General features: G+C 41.8%; 1 protein-coding gene across 7 annotated transcripts in view; it reads left to right on the top strand.

The window, feature by feature from the left end:
• The window catches only part of HDAC9 (histone deacetylase 9), a 487,438-nt gene that overhangs the window by 209,159 nt on the left and 250,666 nt on the right, over positions 1-27,613 (top strand). For 4 of the 7 annotated variants that reach the window (XM_081164394.1, XM_081164395.1, XM_081164393.1 and 1 more), the window contains one exon: positions 6,579-6,641. In XM_081164394.1, coding sequence (XP_081020520.1) covers positions 6,579-6,641 — 63 coding nt within the window. Of the gene's footprint in view, positions 1-5,399; positions 5,483-5,659; positions 5,682-6,032; positions 6,196-6,578; positions 6,642-27,613 lie in introns of those variants that run through there. The other 3 variants (XM_081164396.1, XM_081164398.1, XM_081164397.1) reach the window with 3 other exon arrangements.

Genomic DNA, 27,613 nt, shown 5'->3' with positions numbered 1-27,613 from the left:
CTGCTAGGAAAAGCAGGATTCCATAACCAGAGGAATTATAGCTGCATCGTATTGTATGACGGCCATCTTCAAATATCACATGGAAGATGGAGCAAGCTTGTTTTCTCCTGCTCTGGAGCACACAACCCAAACCAATGTATGCAAGTTACAAAAAAGGAGATTCCAGCTAAATATCAGGAAGAATTTTCTAAGAGCTCTCTGATGGTGGAACAGGCTCCCATGAGAGGTGGCGGACTCTCCTTCATTGGAAGTTTTTAAGCAGAGTTTTGATAGCCGTCTGTCATAGATGCTTTAGTTGAGATTCCTGCTTTGCAGAGGGTTGGACTAGATGACCCTCAGGGTCCCTTCCAACTCTACAAATCCATGATTGCTGCTCCTACTAGGGAGGGGCATATTTGCCCATTTTGGTTTATTTTATATTTATTGAATTTATATACCGCCCTATATCCAGCGGTCTCAGGGCAGTTTCTTTCAGTTTCTCATTTTTCTCAATCCTAAATTCAGTTTTCCCTATTTCCACAGCAATTTCTGTGTTGTTGTTTAAAAAAACAACCTTCGTGCAAATATGGCTACATTTCTCTGAATTAATGCATATTGGTATGCAGTTTTGACTAATGTACGTACTTTTGCAAACAAATACACACTTTTTGGGCACATTTTTGTCTACTATATGCATTTCTGTACATGTTGGTTAGTTGAAGAACTGCATCACAAAATTCAGAGAAGTGCAGATTTCAAAGGATATCCAGTACGTGGTGGAGCTGCAGCACTCACCAGACCTCCCTCTGCCTACATTACTGCTGCATACTGGGACAGAGAGGGGGAATGGTGCGAATGTGCCAAGAGGAATGCCAGTTTGGCTCCACTGTCGTGTTTGCAGTGTGCTGACCTCACCACTGCCTTTCCCTCCTCCTTTTCTGTACCAGCATGTAGCAGTGATGCTGCTGAAAGGAGGTCAGGTGAGCGGCAAAATCCCACCAAGCCATCGGCTAATGGGGACAGCTCTTCCTTGGTTTGTGTGTTGATACAAAAACTATGAATAAGGTAGCTTCTCTTGCAAAGAGGGTTCAGAGATAGGTATGTCCTCTGGGACCTTTCCTGTCCCCACACTGCTGTCAAACTCGTTGTGTGCATTCCTGCACTTCACCTGTTAGGGGAAAAAAGGGCAAGGTAGCTTTGCTCGCCACTCCAACTCTGTACTGTTCTATTATTTTTGCACCATGTTATTTTCCCTTGCAGAGCAAATGAATCATGCAAACTAGCCACAAATTCCCCAAAGATAAAAATACCTTGAAGTATTTCAGTGTGAAAAGGGGAGGTATTAACAGCAGGTTAGTAATTATCCTAGCAGGTCAAATGATGCAGAAAATCTCACACGCTCAAATATCCTTAGGAGACACAGCTAGTCTCAGAGCTGTTTAAGACTGTCTTTCCCCCACACCTCTCTCCCCAATCCTCTAACTCAGGTTTGATTACTCTAGTCTGCCATGCCAAGGTTATTGAATGATTTGTAATTTCAGTTGCTTACATGTCTTATATTTCTTATACAGAGCAGGCTACAATTTAGGCTTAGTTTATCCTTAAAATAACTCCATGATAAGCTGAAAGGTGAGATGAATTGCCTAAAGCTACCCAGTAAGCTTCATGGATGAGCGGAGGTTTGAAAGTTATTTGAAAGTCAAAGTCTGGTGAAAAATAATCTTGCAGAAATAAGTGTTGAGACCGTATGTTAGGTTCATGAATAAGCATGTATAAAATGTTACTGAAAACTTTTCAGGATCAGATACACAGTTTGCTAGCTTATCAAGTATGCAACAAATCTGGAAAACAAATCATGAGGCCAATAATTTTTTTAGAGGATAGTCATCCAATTCAATGCTCTAGAATTTGTGGTTCAATTTACCATTCAGTTCCCACCTGCAGGCATGTATGCCTCATTTGGAGCAGGCCACTGCTACCTGACTATGCCTTGAAAAGGATGAGAGCTGAGTAAAGCTGAGAAATTGGTACCAACTTGAGCTGCCATATGAAGGCTCACACCCCAAGATGCCAGACCTGCCCCATTTTTCTGGTTCTTGGGAAGGGTTTCTTAGCTTGCTAATAGTTTAAAGTTGGCTGCCAAAGGACAGTAGCATCTAACATGGGGTACAACAATGTTTTTAGGCCCATGGACACAACCTAAATTTGTGAGCAAGTGCTATGGGCATCACACTTTCCATTTACTTCTCTCCCCTCTCCCCCATCCCACAGATCAGCCCTCGCCACAGAGAGAGAGACACAGAGAACCCACACATAAACATTTTCTTTTCCAGGAGTTCTGGGATCCAGTAGAATTAATCCGAGGCTTGAAAATGACATAGAGCTGAAATAAGTGGGAAAGAGTGTCACTTTTCCAGCTTCCTTCCTCAGGTCTATGTACTTTTCAAGGGAGAAAAGGGTAAGCACCCTCACTACTTACAGATCCTCCAAAAGCATCCCTATTTTCATCGGAGACGTCCCTATTTTCACCGGAGAAATGTTGGAGGGTATGCACTTATGGCCTAGGGACTTAAAGACCCAGTGAGCCCCAGGGAAAGACCTCAAGAGTGCTCTTGCACTCATGGGCACCACATTAATGACATTAGAGGGTAACAGAGTAGCATAACCTGGTTTTGGAAGTAACAATGAGTTTTGAAACAGTGCTGCCTCTATTTTGAGCTGATTGTTAGTTACCTGAACCTTTTGTCATGGTGGGAGACAGCAATTAAGGAAAATAAATAAAGCTAGCTTTCCCTTTGCTAGTTTACCTTCATTTCCTGCAAATCCAAATGCACAGCCCATTGAGAAGATCTTCTCAATAGGTCCCACTTAAATTAATGGGTGCAGCACAAAGACACTCCTAGATTTTCATTTCTGTCAGTGAGGGATATAGATAAGCTCCTGCTGAATTGTTCCTGCTATGGATAGCCATGCTCTGTAATTTTCCTGTGTTCCACATTAGAATATAGAGATTAGGTGCCACTCACACCCAGTGAGAGGACACAGTGACATTTTAGATTGTCTTGACGTCACTAGAAAGAATGATCCATACAGTTTGGTCACTTTGCTTTGCTTCATATTGATTTGTGAGCAACCACGCATGAGAAGAAACTAGTAAACAAGAGAGCTTTATTTATTCAAGTCTGCCCCACTAATTTTTGTTAAATAATGGTGATTTCAGGCAATATTTAAAAAGGGTTGGTTTAAGATGCATTTGTGGAGAGTGATTACAAGTCTCTTGCATTTTGACCAGGCATTCTTTTCTACATTATTTGCACACATTGTAGGATTGAAAAACGCACTAGTGAAAAACCCACCCAGGTACCAAAAGGCATAACTATGGATATTGTTAAATCAGGCACCTGCCATGTAAGCAGGGCTACAGTCCCCTATATTGTGCTTAGGATAGCTGCCTTCATGCACCTACAATTTCCCCTGGTCTTTCAGCCCTAGTCCTCTTACTTTGCTGTCCATTCAGCAGTGGCGCTGGGTTTTGCTCATGTTTTCACCCATAATTACTTCACTCTTTGATTCTCTCTCACTCTCTCTTTCATATTATTATGGTTATTATTATTGCTTGTAATTTGTTTGGAAGAAACAAATTATGAAAACTGATTTGCACATAATGCTATGCCAACACGGTAGTTTGTTCTTTCCCACCATGGGAAAGGGGAGAAGCAGAGCAAACATGATTTGAGCAGCATGCACATGCTGCCCATTTGTAGTAAACCATGGTTTGCTTCCGTTCTGTGCATACAAGGCCATTATCTCATTACATCCAATATATGGAAAGCTACATGGTGAATTTATTTGTCTTTCATTGGCTGGCTCCTTTGCTAAGTGAGGCACCATTGGCCCTCTTCATGTAAAGCATTATTGTGCCACTATAAACAGTCATAGCTTCCCCCCAAAGCATCCTGGGAGCTGTATTTTGCTAAGGGTGCTGAAAATTGCTTAGCAGACCCCAATTCCCCTCACAGACCTGCAATTCCTGCAGTGGCTTAATCAATCCCTCTCCCTAAGGAATGATGACTGTTCAAAGTGGCATGATACTGCTTTAAATGTGTAGTGCGGATGAGGCCTGAGTCTACAATAGGAATGGGAGACTCTCCAGATGATATTGCAATTAGCTCTCATTCACTCCAACCAGGAGGCCTGGTGGTCAGGGAATTGTAGCCCAACAACATATGGAGAAACCATCTATTCTGGACTGAGTTTGGGAACTGTTGCCTGGCAACTGGCAACTGGCATCAAAGGGAAGTCTGCTTCCATCATGGCTGAGGAGGATCCAACAGCTCACCCCACTCCTTGGCCTCAGAGGAGTCTTTTGTGAGAGATGCTGTCTGGTACGCTGTCACAAAAAACAAAGACAAGAGCCTGAATAATCCTGGTTCCGTATAGACATCCTGTGTGATTTTTAATTTTTTTGGTTGTCATTCCTTTCCCAGAATTGAGTAGGGTTTTGTTTTGAGGACCTTGCGTAAGCTCCTTTGAGAAGCTCTCGGAGCTATAAAGCAGGAAAGAAATACTCCAGATAAATGAATAAAGTACTGAATGATACCTTTGTGACCATTCTTGAGTGTGTATGCAGCAAACTGGAATACAGTTGTTTGACATGAGGAAAGGGCTGTGGAGAGCAAGAGATACGGGAACCGTGGCTTTCCTCTCGATGCTCAGTTGGCACCATTGAATGCAGGCTGGACTGCACCCAGCTTTATCCAAATGTGTAGGCAGGTGCACAAAAAATGTAAGCAGTGAACCAGCTCCTTTCTAAGTATAAGTAGATGCCCAAGCAAAAAAGCATATTGTCACACACATATCATTCAGAATGAAGGCAATGAGACTTGGAGTGATGCACGTGACAACAACACACTTTCTTTTGTTATCTGCTGCTTCACATTTGCTTAGAGATGGTCTCCTATCCCCACTTGGCTTCTGTGCCTCTCCCTGCAGTGTAAACCATGAGTAGCTCTGAAAGGCAGGATGAGGCGTGCCAGTGTGTATACCTTTAAACATTGCTATGCGACTCTGGAAGCAGCTATTTTAAGACAACACTTCCTTTTATATTTAGAGCGCTCTGCAGTATAAATTGTTTAGCACTTCCCTCCTCTCAGATGGAGGGTATTGTAGCTTGCAGCGCTTAACACGCTGTGCTGCAGCTGAAAACTGACGTTAAGGGGAACAATCTATTCAGAAATCAAAGTACAATTCCTTGTTGGATGTGCTTTCCCTTCCCTGGGGAGTGGGGCGCGGCAGGGTGGGTGGGTGCGATGGCTTTCAGCTGGCTTATTGTCTTTATTTTTTTGGTTCTTTGTTGTCAGTTGCCTGTGCATCCTGCAACTGAGCGGCGAGATAGTAAGGCTCCAGCCAACTCTCTGCAACACAGCCAGAGAGGCAGGCAACAAAAATAGGCTTGCTACGCGTGGGAGAAGCAGAAGCCACATTATGAGCAGAAGCTTCCACGGTATTATTTTAGACCCAGCACGGACCTGTTCCCCTTTTGCTCTCTTGTCAAAAGATGACACATGGTCCGCTCAAAAGGAGCGAGGGCATCAAAAATACAATCGAAACGCAGGTCTCTCTCCATCACACGTAAACACGCAGGGAGGCACAGTAACCTAAACACATAATACAGACAGAGGCAGGTTTGGCATTAGGACAAGGTAATCGCTTTGGAGGGGATCGCGCTGGAGACCTGCAGCTTTTTTGCTTTTTTTAAAGACAGGGAATGGCCAGCTGGGTGAGCTGAGGTATTTTTAAATGCATTCATGCAGGCTCCAATCATCTGGCCATGCTTGACCTATTTTTGGCTCAGGCCAGCCATTGTTCTATTTCTGTTGCCTGTGGGCCAGGCTGTTGTTGATCCGTATGCAAATGAGCTCTCACAAGCTCCGGCCAACTTTGCACAGAGAGAGAGAGAGAGGCAGGCAGGCAGGCAGGCAATCAAAGAGGAGGAGGAGGAGGAAGAGGACCCAGAGACAGAATCACTTGCCAGGGTTGGGAGTAATTGAAACTTAAACCCCTAGGGAGTCAAGTCCCTAGAAACTGTGCTTGCTTGTTTTTGTTTTTAAGTGGTTTTATTTCTCTCACTCGACTCCCAAGAATAACCTGAGGGAGAAATATATCCCTCCTCCACCTGCTCTTGGCTTCCAGAGCACAGCTAACACAACTAGAGAGGTGCAAAATAATCAACAGTTTTATTTTCTTTTTTTAAAAAAATAATAATACCTGTGAATCATTGTGCCTTAAGCTTCTGCAGCAGAGTAAATGGTTTTTAAACTGGATTGCTGTCATAGTTGATGCTTACGAAAACCCTGTGTATAGAAATATTTCATTTATACGTATACATATGCACGTGTTGGTAATTTAGTGCCATTTAGTATAGTTTTTGGTTCGGGGTTTTTAAACCCCACTCATCCTGGGGAGGAGGAAGCAGGAGCAGAAGGGGTCGCTTCCAACGCCTCTGAACGGTTGATGATGAATCTTTCATGTAGCAGAAGTGCAGTCTGATTGGAATATGCTGCAGACAATTTACGAGAGTGAATCGTGTTTTTCCTCAGATGGAGTTTCGGGACGTGACCAGCTCTTGGCTCAGCAAAGAATGCACAGCATGATCAGCTCAGGTAAGAAGCTCTTTGCTGACTCAGCTTCTCGATCTGATAGATAGTTGCATATGTGTGTGTGACAGTGTGTGTCTCCATATATAATATATGTATGCATGTATTATATACCCACATACACAGAACCTGTCAAGAATTTGAGTTCTACGTCTGCATCTTTCGTTTATATCCAGCTCCTTGTTCAGCTAAGAGCTCTGCCACAGTATTACTTCCGAGATATTCCTCTGTTGCTGTTTCGTGGCTTGTGTTTTCTTGCCCCTCTGGGAATGCTAGTTTCTAAGCAAAAGAAAGTAATTTTCTTTCTTTTGCATTTTCCTGTCTTGCTTACAGTGGGCTTGAGGGGTGGTTTTATTATGAAGCATTTTTGTTTGGAAGTAAGCCTGCACTCCTAACCACAGTAAGATACCATCTGAACCAGTGAGGCTTAGGGTTGTGGTAGCTGTTTGCAATCCTAAAAATTGATTTCCTGTACAGGCTCAGACCTCTATTGCAGTTGCTAGGACTACTCAGGTTTTCTCAGCATTTTGGGGGGGGGGGCAGGGAGTGGAATTTACCAGTGGACAACAGCTAAGAATTGGAAGATGTAACTCATCCTATCTGGTGCAAATAGGCTTAAAGCTGTCTTCTGTAATATTATCTCTGAAATCACAGACACTGAAAGATTTCTGCTAGCATGCTTTTCTGATTCCCTAGTGGTGCCTTGTAAGCTTGGTTCTAAGTGCATCTGTTTGTACCAGATTTGTAGTTCCTTTCCATGCTTTGAAACACATTTGGGAACATTGAAGTGAAAGTTAGATGCGATGACTCGCTGAAAGTATCTAGTGAACAGGTGTTTTAAAGATGCAGTTACCAAATTGTTGAAACTACCCGCCTCTCCATGTTTAGAAGCTCTCCTGGCTTCTGTAACCACCTGTTTGTAATGCATGGTATGTAAAAATCACAGAAGCTGATGAGGCCATAGGAAAAGTATTATTGTTTTTGGACACACATTTTAATAAATTGAGAAATACATAAATGCTCCCGAATACACGACACAGTACTTGCTTTGCACTGTGTGGTGCTACAGTGGTACAGTACTGATTCTTAAATCACAATGAAGTTTTTCGTTTTCATGCCATAACTCCTTTCATTCATTCTAAATCGTGCAAGGCTTGCTCATCTGAAATGTCTGATCAGTTGCATAATCTTATTCAAGCCTTCAAGTGGCTGCAACCCTAATTAATGGAGAGGAAACAAATGTTTGGTTGACAGCCTGCCCATTACAATGTCCATACTCCCAGGGCACCTGTTGATCTCTATGGGATTTTATGATATAGGATATGTGATAATCTGTTGCCCTTCCTGTTTTATAAGTAAAACTAAGCATAGCATTGGAATCTTTAGGGGATGCTCAGCTGGGCAGTTTGAACAAGAACTGTAGGAAGCATGCTGTAGTGAGAACCCTGAAAAGCCTACACTTTTATTTCCTAATTACTCCCACCTTGTTTTTTGTAGGTTCAAATTATGGTTTGTGCCATGTGCATTTTTAAAGTACCCTTTTCTGTACCTTTAACTAATGCATAGCAGGTAGAAACCAGTAGCTGAAGCTTTATCCATCACTGCATTCCCATGCTAGGGAATGGTTATACCTGTTGATTTCTGCCTGTTGGGCTTCTGTTAAAGCACCAGGACCTTTCCCCATGTGAAGGTGAGCACAATGCAGTGCATGCCCTCCACTGGCTCCACAATTGTCGCTGTGTATGATGTAGATTTAAAGGCGCACCTGGATTGTTGAGGGTGCAGGTTTGCTGGGTGCACAGCTGCCCATCCCCTCTTCAAAGGTTGTGGTGATAATTGTTGTGCAGATAGTAATTCATAGCAAAAAGAGGGGAGTGCCTGGCGTTGGTCAGTGGCAGAGTGTCTGCTTTTCATGCAGGAAGTGCCAGGTTCAATCCCTGACATCTCTGGGTAGGGGTGGGGAAGACTCCTGCCTGGAACCAGGAAAACCTGCTGCCTCTCTGTGTAAACAGTACTGAGCTTGATGTGCCAGTGCGCTGACAGTATAGGGAGCAATGTTGCTATATTTAATTGGGGATGGAGCGAGTTGGCATTTCGAAAACTAAATTGGGTACACGGGCATTTTGGGACCCTGTGGGACTTATGGACTTGTTGGTGTGTCTTGGTTTATCATAGGCTAAGAAAGTTCTCCCTTAGGGATGAGCAAAGTTTCAACATTAAGACTGCACTCCTATACCCACAGGGGCGCCAGCTCCTTGGGGCCCCAATCTTTTGGGGGTGGGGAGTGCCCCCGTGTCCAAACAGTACAGAGGCAGAGCGTAGAGCCGAGCACAGAGTGGCTATAGTGGCCAGCTCCCCCTGCTCCTGCCATGGAGGGGAAGGAGTGTTGAAGCAGCCTCCCACTGGTGGCAGTGCCAGGAGGAGGCGGAGGCGGAGTAGAAGCCATTGAAGCTGTGCAGCTGCTCAGTTTGGCTCTGCCTCTGGCTTCTCCCAACATTGTGGATGGCACATCCCCTGTCTCCCATTGCCCTCACAAGCTGGCGCCTCTGTATACCCACTTACCTGAGAGCAAGTCCCACTGAACACTGTGGAACTTGCTCCTGAGCAGACATGATTAGGATTACATTGTTGGGTTCCTATACCAAACAGATGTATGGAAAAGGGACTTTGGGCAGGTGTAGCTTTTCAAACTCCTGGAGGCCTGTGACACGAGAATCATCATCTGCCAAAATCATCTCTTCTGTACAACAGATAAAGTTGCATGATCCCTAAATGTTTGACCAGTGCTCTTCTACGTATTGTCATCTGTTGGAACGGCTTGACGGGATAATAAAGTTTCTAGGTCTTTATAGCCAGCCCTTCTCTCCCTCTTGCAATGAATCTTTTAAGGGTGTGACCCTTGTGGGGTTAGAATCATAGAATCGTCAGATTGTAGAGTTGGAAGGGACCCTGACAATCACCTAGTCCAGCCACCTGCAATGCAGAAAGATTTTACCCAATGTGGGGCTCAGACCCACAACCCTGAGATTAAGAGTCTCATGCTCTACTGACTGAGCTATCCTCAAGGTCTTTGTGTCCACTCGAATAGTCCTTTTTTAAAGTGTACATATGTCACTTGGAGGGGAAAGGAGAGTTAGGAAGGGCCATAGCTCTGTGGTAGAACAACTGGTTCAATCCCTGGCATCTCCAGTTAGAGCTAGACTAAAACCCCTGAAGAGCTACTGCCAGTCCGTGTTGACACTAGATAGACCTGAAGGGGAAACACGTCAACAGACTAGGAGGGCCTAAGAAAGAGAGGTCCTGATAGGCAAGCAGTGGTGGAGCTGGCACAGCAGGGATTTCAGGAAGGTAGATCTGGTGAAGCAAAGGGGACCAAACAGCAAGGAGGCACTAAGGAAGCAGTGGTGTGAAAACAACAAGGCCACCAGCTAGAAGAGCATGAACCTAGAGTAGGTCCCAGGGTATTCTGACTATTGGCTGCTGCTATCAATTCTGCTTACACAGCTGATCAAGAACCTTCAGCCCTCATCTGGGGGAGGTCGGGGCAGGAGAAAGCATGTAGAGAAGGTTGCCTGGCAACTGACAAAATGCTTGCCTGCTGTTTCTGGGTAACCGCATGCTTTCTGCTTTCCCTGTCTGTCCTGGAAGAGACCCAGGCAGACATGGCGCGCTGAGGGCTCCAGTCTGCTCAGTGTAGAGCTCATGGATTGGGTATGTGCATCCCATCTGGTCACAAGGAATTTCAAGGGACTTGGCATATTGCCTGTGCTTTTTTGACCACAGGTGCCAGCAATCTAATGGATTTTTTCATGTAACACATACTTAAAATTCCACATGCTCCTTTATGTTCACGATGTACAGTTTGGATACCTGGATGAGAAAGCCTTGGAGCGAATCCTTTTTCCCTGACCCTGATTGTGTGAGTCTCTGGATAACAATATCAGGACCCCACAGCAGTTCCTTTCACTTTATCTCCATGGTGACTTCCTGCCTGCCAGGCTGTTTTAAAACTTAAGTCCTCCGAACCAGGCCAGTGAAAAGTTGGCAGCTTTGATAGTGAATCCATCAACCATCAAATGCTAGGATTTACTTGGTTCATCTTGTTTACCTTATGCGATGATTATATGCGCACTTGGTTCAAAACTAAGATCCGTTGAAATTGGTGAGCCTTGCTTCTGTATGGATGTGTGTTCAAAAAAATGAGCTGTTTTTCTCTTTCACATGAATGGCTGCGCACTCTTTGGTGGACGATATAATTGCTTACATTGCTCTGTAGTTTGTCATGTACTAAGGATGTGGGAAGGGACCACAGCACAGTGGTGGTGCATATGATTTGCAGGTAAAAAGCCCCAGGTTCCATCTCTGCCCTCTCTAGGTATGGCTAGGGATACCCCTGAAACCCTGGAGAGCTGCTATTCAGTGTAGACAGTCCTGAGCTAGATTGACTAGTGTTCCGATTGCATAAGCAAGGTTCTCTCCTGTGCATTAATTGTGGTGGATAAACAGTTCCTTTAGCCAGAAACACAACATGGCATATTTACACCACCTACCATCAGCCACGAAAAACAATTAGGAATTTGCACAAATGAAGCGCATACTAAATGGGTTCTGTTTCAGTCACAAAGCCTTAAATAAATTGTACAAGCATTCCTCAGCTCAGACGACTCAATCTTAAAAAATAAAACGGAATGGGTTGGCACTGGATACACATTCACAAACTAAACTGTCACAGGAGTTTCTGAGGCTACGAGGCTCGTGAAATATTGCTGTCATTTGAAGCAGCAGTTCTAGAATTCCCTTAATTACTGCTTCCTCCATTTGCCTCCCTCTCTGTCTGCAGCACCTATTATGAATGGGATGAACCAGAGAGGCAGCAATCAGAAATCAGGTTATGAATAAGGCATTCTAGAAGGGTGCTAAATAAAGGCACCTGCATGTTACTGTGTGATAATAATGACGCGATCATTATTATTTTGTTTTTTAAAAAATCAGGTGGTAAAGTTCTTCAGTAAAAAGAAAACAAAAGCTAGAGAGTAACAGTTTCCAACACCCACTAGCTCAAGGATCAGAAAATGAATTTCCACCAAGATAGAGAGAGATACTAGTTTCTTTTTTAAATGTTTATTTCAAAAAGCTGCTGTGCTGCACCCAGTTCTCCCTTAGCTCTCTCTGTCACTCACATGAATGTGTGGGGTCTAGGTATAGATAGCTAGGCTCAGGATTGTTGCATCAGTGTATAACTTAATGTAAGTTAGCAAGACCAAACATCAGAGAAAAGGGTGGGGTGGCTTGCAGCACTGTAGGAAGATGAAATTGGCGTCCATGGCTGATATTTGTTTATTTCCTGCATTGATACCCCAGTGATCCTCCAAGGAGCTCAAGGTGAAACACATGGTTCTCCTTTCCTCATGTTATCATCACAACAACCCTGTGAGGTGGGCTATTCTGAGACATTATTCAAACAAATCGCAAAAGGGTTGGAGGGTGACCAGAGTATGTGCAGATGGTTGGGTCACCAAATCAGTAGTGCACCTAGGTAATTTTAGATGCTCAACTTATGGCCTTCTTCACTTACTTGTTGTAAAGCACCCAATTAACATTTATCTCCCCCATGCACACTGCCATTCCATGCTTTACAGTCATTCTTACCTTCCTGATATGTCAGAACAAAATCATTTGGCTAACCCGAATTAAAAGAGGCAGAAAAGAAAGTCTCTGAGCATATGCAGTTTTGCATTTTGATCTCAGTCATAGCACCACTTATGGAGTATAAGAGTAAAATGTTGTTTTTCTTCCTTGCTGCTAAGCACATCTACCTGGGAAGAAGCCCTATTTTGTTTTAGAAAATGATGATAGATTTTTAAAAGCAAAAAATGATAACATATATGTAGCCATATATTTGCCTGGCTGGCCACTGCCCCCTGATGATAAAGCATTTAGAAAATTAATAGATAGAGGATGCTGTGGCAATCAGTGTCAGCTCATAGGGTGGGGCTGGTGACTGGCATGCTGACACCAGGTTTGTTTGCCATTGCCCCTGTTTTCTGATGGTCTTGAGGAGCAGTGGTGAGGGGTCTGGAGTGGAGACCTGAGGGCCAGCCCTAGCTGTGCTACTTGACCAGACTGATTTAGCAATCCAACCGCAGGTCACCACACTGCAGAAAAGCAAATGGCTCAAGTGGAGGAGCCAAGCTATTAAAAATATGTCCTCCTCTGCAATTGTCTTCACTCCATTTGACCAAACAGAAGGCACTTTTTGAATTTGCCCAGGCTCATGAGAAACCCATCCACCTGGTTTTCAGATGCACAGTTTTGTGCTTCTTAGTGAGGTGCAGTATTTTTCTTGCCACTATTCTGCTGTGACAATTATTGCCTGGTATTGCTGCACATAGACATCCAGAGATGCTGTTTCGCTTCTGCTGTTTGCAAGTTAAGTACTTATTTGTCCTCTTCCTCACATTTCATTGTGCCAATTTATTATTTCAGTCTCTTTTTCAACAGGTTGGTAAACTGCTGAGCACATATCCTTTATTCAGCTTTATTCCTTGGGTCTCAAAACTGCACATACGTTGCACATCAGGGCTGGTCCCAGAGGTTGGCAAAGACCAGCAAGGGCCCCATTGGCCTAATAGTGCTACCCTTTTCACTTTGCACAGAATATCTAAGAAGGTCAAATAGTTCTCAGATTGCATGTATTTTTCTCTTCCAGGTTAGGGCCCCCCAGTGAGGATGCCATAACCAAGAGCCATTAAAACCCTATAGGATGCACTTTTAAACATGTTGCATTATGCAAGGCTGCACACACAGACCACTTGTGAGACAATCTGGAGTTGTTGTTTTTCAACCCAAGCCATTCGGAGAAAGTCCCAAATGCACATGCTCCCATCATAGATATTTCCAGGCATGTGCCATTGAAAATATCCCCATTCAAGTTAAGCAGCAGTATTTATGAATGAGCATCATGTGTCCTCTCTTTTCTCAGTTACAAAAATGGTAGAAAATGTTGCTGATACAAAACACTGGGGAGTGGTAGATCCCTTAATAATGTTCCGAACTGAATACAACCTCTTTTATTGTTAACGCTATTAGCAGGAAAACTCATATTGGGAAAAAAGGAAAATTTCAAGAAAAGTTTGGTTTAACATTTTATTCTCCCCTCCCCGCCCCCGGCCAATATTCCCAAACAAGATGTGATCATTTGTTCATGGCTATAGCTTGCTAGACATATATCACAAGGCCTCTCATTGGAGAGAGTCATCTGTCTATTAATGGAACCAGGAAAAAAAGGGTGGTGGAAGATGTGTTAAGGCATAGGGCTGATAGCAGATAACTACTTTCTCCCATAGTGGTTGCCTAGGAATATGCTTGGTTTTGTGACTCATATTTTCGAATTTTATGTCGAGGAGCTGAGCTTTTTGTTTGTTTGTTTCTATTCTTTCTGTTATCTGGGATGCAGCCTAGGATAAACTGACTTGATGGCAACTTGATATGGCAAGTCCTAGAGGAGAGTTCATGCAGAGTTCTTCCCTTGTAACCACTTTGCTCTGCAGCAACTCACCTTGCTCAGTCTACCTGGGACCGTGTGGCCATCGGCTTGATGGATTGACTAGCCCCTTTCCAGTTCATTTTCTGTTCATTCATTCAAAGTTTTTATTTATTTAGCTATAGCACAGTATGTAAAATTAAATAAATACAAGAATTGGAAATGACTACACAAGCTAAATAGCGTGCCATCTGTGTGTGGATAAGGACTGGGCTAACCTTCTACGGCATGGGAGATGGCTATACTTAAGCCTGGCTAAGTGTATATTGCTGGCCAGGACTCATGCAGAGGCCTAGTGAGCAACTCTCCCTTCCCCTGACCCTCCCACACCCAACACCCCCAGCAAGAAAAAGCCTGAATGAAACAGAAAAGAAGAAACCTTTGCAAAATGATGTGTTTTGATTGCCATAGCATATGTGCTTCCTGTAGACTGCTGCATAGATCACAGGCTGGAGAACCTATGACCCTCCAGATGTGGCCTGTATCCCTTCAGCCCAGCAAGCACGACCCATGGGCATGGGTGATGGGAAGTTTGGTCCAGCAACATTCCCATCCCTGCTACAGGTGACTGGATTTTAGCTGAAGGCCAAAGCACATTCTGGAGCTGTGATGAGCCATAAGGGGACGGGGAGAATATCAACCCCCCCCAAAAAAAACCCTGGTTCTGAGTGTTTTTTCCTTCAAAGGCTAATAGCAATTCCCTGCTCCTCCAAACCTTGGTGATATTTAAGTGATGGAACTGGTGTGGAGGGAAATCTGCAACCCTTGCTTTTCAAAGAAGAAAATTACATTGGGAATTCCAAACATGGAACTTCGTTAAAATCTGTAGTTAGACCCCAAGAAGCCTGTATTCCTCACATATGTACACTTTAAGCAGGATGCTACCCCTCAGCATATTAAGCAGCAGTGCTGTGCACTTCAGTTCACAGGCATAAGTGGGGCTGAGGGGCCTATAGCAGAGCACAGGAATGCTGTTTTGCTTCCCTTGCCTGTGAAATGGGAATACAGTGGTACCTTGGTTCTCAAATGCCTTGGTATTCAAACGCCTTGGTTCTCAAACGCCGAAAACCTGGAAGTAAGTGTTCTGGTTTTCAAATGTTTCTCAGAAGCCGAACATCCGATGTGGTTGTCGGCTATTGTTTCCAGGGTGCCTGCACCAATCAGAAGCTGCGCCTTTGTTTTCAGACATTTCGGAAGTCAAACGGACTTCCAGAACAGATTTGGTGCTTCTGTTTTTGCTATTTATTTTGCGTTTTTGTTTTTTGAGGCTTTTTCGGTTAATTTGTGTTTGTGACTGTGTGGAACCCAGTTCAGCTACTGATTTCTTGTGTGACTGCAGAAATGGATAAACAGTGACTATCATCAGTGCAGGTAAGAATTTTTTTTTTTTTTAGTTTTTATCATCTACAATACTGTCTTATTTATTTTATAGTACAGTACATTGGTTATTGCTTTCATTTTATGGCTCAATAGTCTCATTAGATAGTAAAATTCATGTTAAATTGCTGATTTAGGGGTTGTTTTTAAAAGTCTGGAACGGATGAATCCGCTTGGCATTACTTGCTATGGGAAAGCTTGCCTTGGTTTTGGAACACTTTGGTTTTGGAACAGACCTCTGGAACAGATTAAGTTTGAGAACCAAGGTACCACTGCAGTAAAAACAGTAGCCTATCTCACAGGAATGATGTGTGGAAAAGCAAAGTACGACAGTGCTATTCCTGAGCATTACTCCTATCCTTTGAACATAATCTGTAATCCATTAGTCCTTCCTTTTCTTCTGTTTTGTATCACGTTAAGGGGGGAATGAGGGAAATCGCTTGCTTATTATAAATGGGTATTGAGTAGCTGTGCATGTCATGGATACAAATGCACACACATTGATATTTATTACTGTACAAATACCATTGAAGCGGTATACCAAATTATAGAAAGTGTTAGTTATGCAGTTACATTGCATGTTCTTCAACTGCTTTGCTGGTCCCTAATAATAAAACACCTCAGTTAAACTGGTCAGGGATAGTTGCATTTATTATCTGGATTTTTTCTCTCCATGTCTTTACATGCTCACATTGTTTTCTTTAAAGGAAAACAGAGAGAGGGAGGGAAGGAGGGAGAGACGCCCTGATGAAATAAGTTGACAGGAATTATTCTATACTGGATGCTGATCTACAGCGTAGTCCTCTAGAACAGCCTGACTCCTCTGGGTCAGTTATTCTTAGCTTCGTTTATTTATATCTTATGGCATTACAGGTCTAAGATTAGTTGGTTAGGCGTTATCATACCATCTGAGTTACCTCCTAATATAACTCTACACCGGAATGATTATTTATAGAGGGAGCATTCTGTCATTTTTGAGTTATTTCTAGTAGTTTAAATAGAGAAGAGTAACAGTCAAGAAAAACCACAGATTCCTTCCTGCTGCCAGAGCAGCGCAAAGATAACTGCTTCTTGAGGGGACAGCGATATTGTTCCAAAACGTGTGTTGGTTGCAGATGCGACAACCCTTTTATCCCCACTGCTTTAGAGTAAAATGAGACGCCCGAGGGTATAGCTCACTCCTGCTTGGGCAGAGGAAGAAGACCAAATTGAAATGTCCTGTCAGAAAGAACACAATATCCTGGCTGATGATGACAATGTGTAAGGACTTGTAAGCATGTCTCTCTCATATATATATATATATATATAGTCCTATGAAGCCTCTAAAAGTGATTTCATAGTATAAGAAACACATATGTTAAAGCGGTTGCCTGTATCTATCTATATATCTATCGATTCATCTATCTGCATAATTTCTTTTTTATCTACATACCACCTGACTGCAGAAAAAACCCTCAGAGATTTACAAAAAAGGTAAAATAATAAAATGATCACTTAAAAAATTATATTCATAATTTAAAACATACAGCAGGGTACGACTGCAATAAAATAGACTAAAACAAATCGAAACCCCTGCAAACTTTCTAAACATCCAGATAAAGGTAAAGGTAAAGGGACCCCTGACCATTAGATCCAGTTGTGGCCGACTCTGGGGTTGCGGCGCTCACCTCACTTTATCGGCCGAGGGAGCTTCTGGGTCATGTGGCCAGCATGACTAAGCCGCTTCTGGTGAACCAGAGCAGCACCATTTACCTACTGGAGCGGTACCTATTTATCTACTTGCACTTTGACGTGCTTTCGAACTGTTAGGTTGGCAGGAGCAGGGACTGAGCAACGAGAGCTCACCCCGTAGCGGGGATTCGAACTGCCGACCTTCTGATCAGCAAGTCCTAGGCTCTGTGGTTTAACCCACAGCGCCACCCGCGTCCCTTTAAACATCCAGGTAGGCTCATCTAAATAAGAATGTCTTCAGCAGGCACTGAAAGGAATACAGTGAAGGCTCCTGCCTGATATCAATAGGCAGGGAGTTCCAAAGTGTCTCATTAAACTATTGAGTTCTTACAGATGTGGTATTATGGGTATTATGTGGTATGCATAAGAGCGCCCATTCCGCTGATTGAGGCAGTCGAGTGGGCACATACTGGGTAAGGCAGTCTCACGGGTAAACTGGTTCCAGCTTTATATGCTGGGATGCACTTAAATTTTTATCACCCACCCTTTTTCAACACTGATAGCACGGCAGGCTACAGAACATAAAATAAAATAAAAACAAGCAACCACACCACAAAATAAACAACAATGTGTACTGAAATATACCAGCTGTTCAACTCCCATTTGGGTAGAGGAAGAAGACCAAATTGAAATATGCTGTCAGAAAGAACACATTATCCTGGCTAACGGTGATGACTAGGGATATGTCCATTGCCTATTTTTAGGGGACACCTTGGTTGACTTCTGCATCCAGCCTAAGCAATGTCACATACACACAGCTCCCTCCCCTCCCAATTCCTAGCATAGACCCTTCTAGTGGAAATTCACTAACCCCAAGAGCAAAAAGTTAGCATTTCACGTAGTCTTCGGTTTTACAATTTTTATTTTTTTACTGTTTTTTTTGTTGTTGTCCCGTTTTCTATAGATTGCTTTTTTATGTGCTCTGTCTAGAAATGCAGATAAATAAGCGATATTCAGCTACCTTAAACTAACAAATAAATAAAAACAACTTGCTGCCTTATAAGGGGCAGTGTCATTAGGTGTGCATTGTAATCAGGGCTTTTTTTCAGCTGAAACTCGGTTCCGGCCCCTCTCAGGTAGGCGCCATTGCCATTCTAAGACAACAAGGGAGGTGTTCACAGTGAGTTCTGACACCTCTTTTTCTAGAAAAATAGCACTGACTGTAATTGGATTTATTTGCTTATTTCAAATGTTTATAAAGTGGCCATTAGACCCAAAATAGATTAGCCAACCAAGCAATGGGGTGGGGTGGGGGGTAAAAATACAGTGCTCAATACTGCCAAGAGTAGAAACTAAAAAGATAATGAATGTTGGCTTTAATATGTATATTAAGGTGTTAAAAGGCCTGAGTGAACAAAAAGGTCTTCGCTTAACACCAAAATATGTTACTGTAGGCGCCTGGTAGGCCTTTCTGGGGAAAGTCTTCTGGGACAAGGGGGCACACCTTTTCCCTTGTGTTTGACTTTACGTCATAGATGTCATTCCCAGTAGAAACTAAGTACATAATCACTACTTTTTTTCTGGGGGGACGCAAAGGTAAGCATACCCCTAAACATTTTGTGAATCTAAGTTTGGCGTCATTGAGGGGCAGTATTTCAATATAAGTAGGAAAATGAGAGTACCCCTAAACATTTTTTAGAAAAAAAGCACTGTACGTAATATTGTATTCATCTCATTGCTTCAACATCTTTCTTACCCACAGTCTATTGGTGACATTATTTAGGAATGGATCAGTAAACATTTTAAAATAAAATAAAACCCCTCTCAAAATACAGAGTTTGAGCTGTATTTTAACTTACGTAGCAGTGGCCAGTGGGATGGGTTAGAGCTGCCTCCTCATCACTGTTACCACTGCAGTTTACCTGGTTGGGAGTGGGTGAGAGGGAAGGAGAGGGAGGACATAATATGGCACAATGTGATGGATTGGTTCCAGCAGTACACCTGTGCAGCCCCAACCTCATCTTTGCCATGCCCCACCCCAGCCCTTATCCCATTCATGGTAACCAGCAGCAACTCCAGTGTCAGGAGGGCAGCTGTGCCCCACCACACTGGCCGCTACCGCACTTACATACTCCTTCAGTACCTAAATGGTATTTTAAAATTGCCACAAATATAAAATAATAATTGTGTGACGTATTATGTCTCACCACAGAGGTAAGGTGGTGATGATTTACATTTCAACTTGGACCCATCACAACCAATGCTGTTTCTGTTCTGCTGCAGTTCGGTTTCTGCCAAATACTACATAATTCATCTGGCTGCCCACTATTTAACATAAGATGTGTAACTATTTGCATATCTTACATTCATTTCATTGTACAGGAAACATCAAAACTATGCAAAAAAGAGTCATTAAATACTTATATGTTTTGCAGACTTAAAAGCAATGTTGTGAATCAATGCTGATTATATTTCCTTGGCTGATTTATTTTCCTGACCACAGACAAACACGTACACTGCAGCAACTTCTGCTTAGTTTTCAATTTCCATCAGAATTCTTCAGCATCCATGTCTCACCCATTCTGAAAAACTCTGAAAAGTTCCCAATGGTCACATCATCCAAGTGAAATTTGTTTTTCCTTTCCAGTTTCTGATCCCTCTCTCAGTTGCTCCCTCTACCATCAATAATTTAATTGCAAACCTCACAGGAAAGAAAAATATCTCTCCCCCCACCCTTATACCATTCTGCAAAGTACCAAGAACGCAGATGGTATAGTGTAAATATTATTATTAATAGCAACAGCTTGCTACATTGCTTTTAAGCAAAGCTATATCTCTGACCCTCCACCGCCACATCTGTAATATGAATATTGTAAATATGACCCTAATTTGCAGGATTGTTGTAGTGTTACTGAGACACTGTTAGAAGCATTTGGAAATTTTAGGAGAGCTTCTTTTGCCAATAAAGAAAATAAGGACACGTCTGTTTGATATTTGTAGCTGTTGTAAATGGTTTATAAGAATATTTACAGGTGGCTACTTAGAAAAGGTAAAAGCCTTTAAATATCTAGGCGTAATATTCACTTATAATCTCTCCTGGACCACCCATCTACAATCTGCTTTTCTTGCTGCAACCACGACCTCTAACGCCATTGTCCGATTTTACCACCAGAAGGGCGGCAAACACCTTCCAGCAGCAATTCAAATATTTAATGCCAAAGTTGTCCCAAAATTATTATATGGATGCGAAGTATGGACTACAGCAATATCAGGTAACTTGGATCGCCCACTTCATATGTTTCTGAGATTTCTTTCCGGCATCCCGAGATGTGTCTCAGGTGCAGCCCTACGACTCGAGTTCGCCCAGTCCTCAATTGTTAAACGAGCATGGAGCCGAGTCATTTCCTACAGCTTCCACCTACTAACATCGGATGCTCGAATTAGAGGTGGTTTTTCCAATCTGATCCTAAGAGATATTCATAATTCTCCTTGGAAAACTACAATTAACCTCAAATTCCGCTCTCTTCTCAATTTGAACTGTAAAACTGTCCTTAACTTAGAGTGTATCAGCCCGGCGGCCCTACCTCTAATTAAAAAGAAACTACAGCAACTTGATTTTTCTAACACAGCTTCCTATGCAAGAGGACCGTGTTCAGGTCTAGCCCTAGCTATTCCACCCCCTGAAGGGATCCCTCTATACTGCTTCACAATTTCTTCGGAGGCTAAGCGTAGGGCCTTTACCTGTGCCCGTCTCAACTGTTTTCCTACAGCAGTTCTGTCGGGTCGTTATTCCAGAGTTCCCATTGCAAATAGAACATGCTCTTGTAATGACACGGCCCTGGAGACTATGGACCATGTAATGCTCTTCTGTCCCAACTGGACAGATGAAAGATCTCGGTTTTTAACCCCCCTAGTGAATAAGATTCATCTCCCAATCCAGCCTTGGATAGTGTCCCTCTTTCTGCAGGATTCTGATTGTTGGATTACCGAGATGACAGCAAACTTCCTGCTTAGTGTGATGAAGAGGAAAGCGGCACCAACGTCTTCTTTAACACCACAGCTGCAGTCGATACGCCGCACAACCGAACGAAATCCCAAGTAGCCTTATTGTACAAGGACAATCGAACTAGGACATATCTGAGGAGCTGAAGGACCCTTTAATGGTCCTCCTCCAGCCTCAACAGTTTTTTTTTGTTTGTTTGTTTGTTAAAGTAATCGCCCAGGACGATATCTACCTTTACCTCCCCACCCCTATTTTATGTTGTTATCTCAATGTATATTATGCTATGGCCACACGGCTAATGCAATAAATAAAGATGAAGAATATTTATAAATCACCATCTGATTAAAAAAGTGTACATTAAAATGGTAAAATATCAAAATACAGAGCATATTATGCATACTACCTATGAAGACAACATGAAACTTCAACAACACTGGCATTTTGCTAATAATATGGGTGGCACTTGGTTGCTTCTATTGCTACCTGCACTGTTTTCTTAGTCAAATAATATAATCAAATTGAATTCAAAGAGGGGAGGAGCAGGTGAGCATGCAGATACTTCTGGAAAACCGATCAAGGTCCTATAATAATAATAATAATAATTTATTATTTATACCCCACTCATCTGGCTGGGTTTCCTCAGCCACTCTGGGCAGCTTCCAACCAAATGTTAAAAAGTATTAATATTTGTTATCAAACATTAAAAACTTCCCTAAACAGGGCCGCCTTCAGTTGTCTTTTAAAAGTATAATAGTTGCTTAATAATAATAATAATAATAATAATAATAATGTTGCCAAAATTGGTCCTTTTGCCCAAGTTCAGCTGATCATAGGACCAGGCTTTCAGCTTTCTACAAGCCTGTTTCATCCTTACTTTCACTTTATGCAACCTGATCTTAGCTTTTTATAGCTCAATATGGAACTACTAAGCAATCATGAACACAGACACGAGCACTGCTATTTTGACAGCCCTATACAAAATTGTAAAAAAATTACTTGGGAGCTGCGTAAAATGCATGCAATTGTATTCAAATTACAAGAGTAGCAAACACAAGATTCCTCTAAATACAAGCTTTCTTGAATTTGTGCTGTGATGAATAATTTAATGGCAACATTCATACCTTGGCACACAAGTGATGGAGGAGAGAATGAAAATTACCACAGTGAGACTTCATGAATATAAACAGCAAAAAAGAATTATAGGTAATGTATATTTATTTAGGTAACGTATACCTAAAAGATGGATTCATTACTTGCTGTCATTGTTTTCTTTGAGGCATTTCCTCACTGTTGCATTTTCAGATTAACAAAAAGTACTGACTTTTTTTGTTAAAAAAAGGAAAAAAGACTATTGAGGATAGGTGCATATTTGTTCTCAGGGTTATATCTGTGTTTAATGATATCATATCATATGAATTGCAGCTCTTGATGGAAACAAATGAGAGGAAAGATTAAGAAACCAGGTTCCAAAATGCAAAATTATAACAAATCAAAAGAAAGCAATTTGCTATCGTGAGGCTTGAAGTTGAAAATAAAGGGAGACAAGTTGAGAAATAAGAAATTAAGAATGTTTGTAGATCCAAGACCTAAGAATAAAAATTATAAGAGAACATTATTCACCTGCCTAGTGTAGAAGAAATTCTCAACAAGTTAACAGGAAAAGGACTTTTTATTTATTTTTCTGTTTTTATATGATAGTATCATAGAATTGTAGAGTTGGAAGGGACAACAAGGATCATCTAGTCCAAGTATTTATTTGCACAACTTATATACCACTTACATTTCATCAAAACTCTTCAGTGCTTACAACATTGGTTAAAATATCTTAAATAAACAACAGATACAACAACAACAACAAAAGAACCCATGGAATTCCTTCATTCTATAAAACAAAATAAACACTAGACATAACAATCAGTTACTAAAACACAAGGGAAATTCAAAACTAAACAAAAGAGCCTCTAAACATCAGAAAGTAAAATATTGCAAATGAAAATCAATTATATAACATAACTGACAATTGGGCAAAAAATAAATAAATCAACTCTTCCTAACCATCATATAACAATCAATCATACAATTAAACAAACCAGTCAGATTAAATTTCTAGCACCCTATTCAGCAATAGACACAAATATTCAACTACAGCATATACCATTCACTTCCACTCAAGCACAAGTATGTTGTTGTTGTTTAGTCGTTTAGTCGTGTCCGAATCTTTGTGACCCCATGGACCAGAGCACGCCAGGCACTCCTGTCTTCCACTGCCTCCCGCAGTGAGACGGGAGGAGGAACCTGGAGGAGGAACCGGCAAGCCATTCCAGTATCCCTGCCAGGAAAACTCCATGGATAAAGACAAGCACAAGTATATACAGTCCTAATTTAAGGTAACTCAAATTTGGGCAAATTGACATGAAAATAAGAGGACATTCTAGGAAAGGAGCAAGGAAATACAGGGAAAACTGCCAAATCCCAGGGAGGGAAATCTGGTGTGTATGTAACTTTCCAAGCCAGCTCATAAACCTGCTGGGTCCAGCTGTGAAGACTCATATCTGGATCCTTTCTGATGCTTTTCCATTCTTCACCTGCCTCCAGTTTCAACTAGGGATGGGCAAATATGACCATTTTGCCATTTCCCCCATCTTAAATTCAGTTCCCCACGCTTCCACAACAGTTTGGGGATTTTTTATTTCAAAAAAAGCCCTCATGAAGATTCACCAGCATTTCAGTGCAAAGTTCTCTTACCTTTATATGCATTTTTTTACCAATACGCGCATTTTTCAGAGCGATTTTCTCCAATATAGTGCATTATTTTCACTAATATGCACACTTCACTCTAGTTATATGCATTACTTGGCTGGAGAACTGCATTGCAAAATCCAGAGAAGCGCAAGTATCAAAGGATGTTGGCAATGATGTTGATGGCTTATTGTGTTTATTTGTAGCTTTTTACACAGTAGGGACACACAGAAGAAGAAGAAAATAACAATAAACTTTAAAACCAAATATAAAACAGCGATAAAACGAGACCTAAAACTATATAAGGAACAAATCCTATCTAACCGACTTAGGAATGGCTGTGGTTTGGTTTGCATATTGTTTTGGAAGGTGCAAATTAGGTTAAGTTCACCTTAAAATGTGAGCTCAATCACATTTCTACCCCATTCCTTAATTTCAACATAATGGCCATAGATATTGCTTAGAAATAGTATCTGCTCTAGTAGGGCATTCTAGCCAGAACCTGACTTAGCAAGCTAATTCTTCTCTCCACCAATCTGTTCCTACTTACCTTTGTACCTTCTCAGCCTGCTGCTCAGGTACAACTTCAAGGTCAATTTTCTCCCTTATGGTTCTTTACCATTAAACAGGACTTGAAACACGCAACTCTTCAGAAAGAGGCCTGTCCTTTGTAAAGGAGGACAGATGGTCACTGTACCAACACCCCAGACAGAGACAAATGCCGCAAAGATATACAGAACGGGCAGAGATCTGTTTTAGTGTGACATCAGCCATAGCATAAAAGCCTGTTCAACAGAATTGGGGAAAGAGTGCCAAAAATGTGGCACATTTACTCATTTTGCTAAAATATGTAAAACGAGGAACAGGAAAATCTCAAGCCAGAGATATGTTCACGATGACAGGAACAGGTGAAACCCCACACAGTTTCTTCAGCGCTGCACTGAATTTCTCAGTTCTGGGAGACAAGTGCTATGTGGATCTTCTCACAAATGATTAGCAAACAATGGGTTTTAAAATAGATACAGGAGCCTATTAAAAGTGTACTAAGCACTGCAAGGTGAATGACTTCAACAGTAAACTACAGTATTTGTAGCATACTCTGGTAAAAAAAAAAAACCCACTTCAAATGTAATACGAATTTGAGGTTTATTAGGTTTTGGTATATGAACTAAACTACATCTTAAACACTTTGACTAATTTAAATTTGATGCCAATACAGTACATAATTTAATAGAAATAAAGCCACAAAATCAAGGGGATGCTGATACAGATTGCAAAGACGTATTTCAAGACCTAGGTTGCTTTCAAGACTGGTAACCCATAAAATAATTCTACAATCATATGTATTTAATGCCTCTCAGAAGGGTCCCATCTGCAAGAGGCAGCAGGTTGACCCCAAGATTGGGGAGGCCCAGCACGCATTGTGTGCATGTGACATCACACGTGCAGCAAGCATCATGCGTGTGTGATGTCATGTGAGCAACGCGCGCACGTTATGTCATCTAGAGAAGGCTGTGCACCCTGGAGGAGCAGGCCACTGAAGCCGCAACATGCAAGATGCACACCGGGCTCCTTCACATTGAGGTGCCCTGGCCCCTTTCCAACAGAGATTGAGGGTTGGCGCGTCTGCCATCAGCACTATGCATTTAAACCTGTATCATACCAGTCTAGACAGTCATGACTTCCTCTTGGGAGCCACAGTTTATTATGGGTACTAAGAGTTGTTAGGAGACCCCCCTTCTCCTCCCAGAACTACAGTTCCCAGAGTTCATTGGAAGGAGGGGTTGATTGTTAAACTACTCTGAGAATTGTACCCCTGTGAAGGAAATAAGGGTTTTCTAAATAACTATAACGGTTGTTCCAAATACTTGATCTATTCTGTACTGGGCAGATTCCAGGGTAATATAACTCACTCCTTGTTTTTGCCTCTTATTGGCACAGTTTAGCATATTTAAGGAGGGTCCTACTGCAGTATATAGTTCACTGGGTGGTGACAGCAGTTTGTCTTGGATAAATGACCATGGAGACACGGGGTTATCGCATGCCTATCTATTTTGGATTACCCATTGACGGGGGTTTTGTATGGGTCTTCATAGAAGTCACAATTAAGCATTATTATTTTTACAAAAAAATTCAATGGATATCATTATAGGAAGAGCTGCTTCTGGTCATTATGGTTGACTCTCCATCCCACCCCACCCCCCCAAAAAAGAACTACCCTAGTTTCCATATCATTTCAATTCATTTTTACAGTAAGCAATGCAAAAAAATAAAATAAAAATGACACCTGTATTCATTCTTTCCTTCAATTCGTCCTATCAATGAGTGAAATGTGATAAATTGCAGATTTTAAAAAGCCACTATTGAACCATTGAAACTTCTCTCTCTGGTTATGAGAAGTACAAAGACTAGTTTCATTCAGTATTTCTTAAATGTCAATCAGATTAAAATAAGCCAAGTGTAAATGAGGTTGCTTCAGCTGTTGCTGACTTATGCAGAAGAGTGTGTGGGCGACGTGTATCTCTTTATTCATAACACTTGCAAAAATGGTCACATAAATTTTCCTAGAAAAGTGTTGCTTTTTCATGCCAATAGAGCTTTGTTTCCCATGAGAGTTTAAGATAGAACTTTTAACTTTTAAATGTGCACACGTATAATACATTTGTACATATCATTTGTGAGGATTCTTCCTTTTCTGCCCTCAATTTCGAATGTAACTCCTTAGGGCAGAGATCTATCCCTTTTGTGTTTGGTAGTCTGTAGAGCAACAAGTAAATTCTATTACTATTGCAGTTATGGGTTGAATCCAGAAGCCGTCATACTCAGAGTAGACCCATTTAAATTAATGGGTATGACTAACTTAGACCCAAGTCTTTTCTGTGTATGACGTAGTTGGAGCTCACCTTAATATTGCTAAATGAGATCCTGTGTGGAATTAGCATGTTCCGCTTGCACAAAAGGACCATCATCTCCAGATGGTTGGTGGACCCTTAGGAGTTGATTTGGGGGGATACAGGGGGCTGGAGGTAGAGAAGAGAAACTAATAGGCCAGTGAATTTCTGTTGCACAAGCAGATGGACGACACAGGATGCGACCCACTAGTATAGGTCAATGTGATGTGGATGTTCTCCCTCTTTTTCTGTAAGAGGAGCAATCCTATTAGAGAACCAACTGTTCATCATTAAACTGAAAGAGAACGGTTCATTTTATATCCAGAATACCAGGAAAAATCATTTGCGATGATACCTTCATGGATATAAAGAACACTCTGCTTTTGTTGTTGTTTTATTTTCCTGTGCTATAGAGATATTTGTTTCGGGGCTAAAAAATAATATTTCTGCAGAAGGTCCAGGTACTTTTATAAGGATGAAGAAAAATCATTGAAAATACAGAAGAGAGTTGCAAAAAGACAGGAGGATAAAGCATGTGCATGGGGATTAAGGGATCTCTATTTATAGTCTCTAAATGAAAAAGCTGGTGGTTGGAGGAGGAAGCACAATCATATGCTATAAATAACTTCAAGGTAACAATATAAATGAAGGGTAAAAATATTGGTTCTCTCAAAAGATGGTGTGAGATGGAAGGCAGGCCGAAAGCTGGTTGTTAAGGCTTTTTTTGTAATGGCAATGACAGCTAGCAAAAGTG

Source organism: Podarcis bocagei (assembly GCF_964188305.1).
Source record: "Podarcis bocagei genome assembly, chromosome: 12".
In the NCBI taxonomy this organism is placed as follows: domain Eukaryota; kingdom Metazoa; phylum Chordata; class Lepidosauria; order Squamata; family Lacertidae; genus Podarcis; species Podarcis bocagei.
This window is presented reverse-complemented; position numbering and strand designations above follow the sequence as displayed.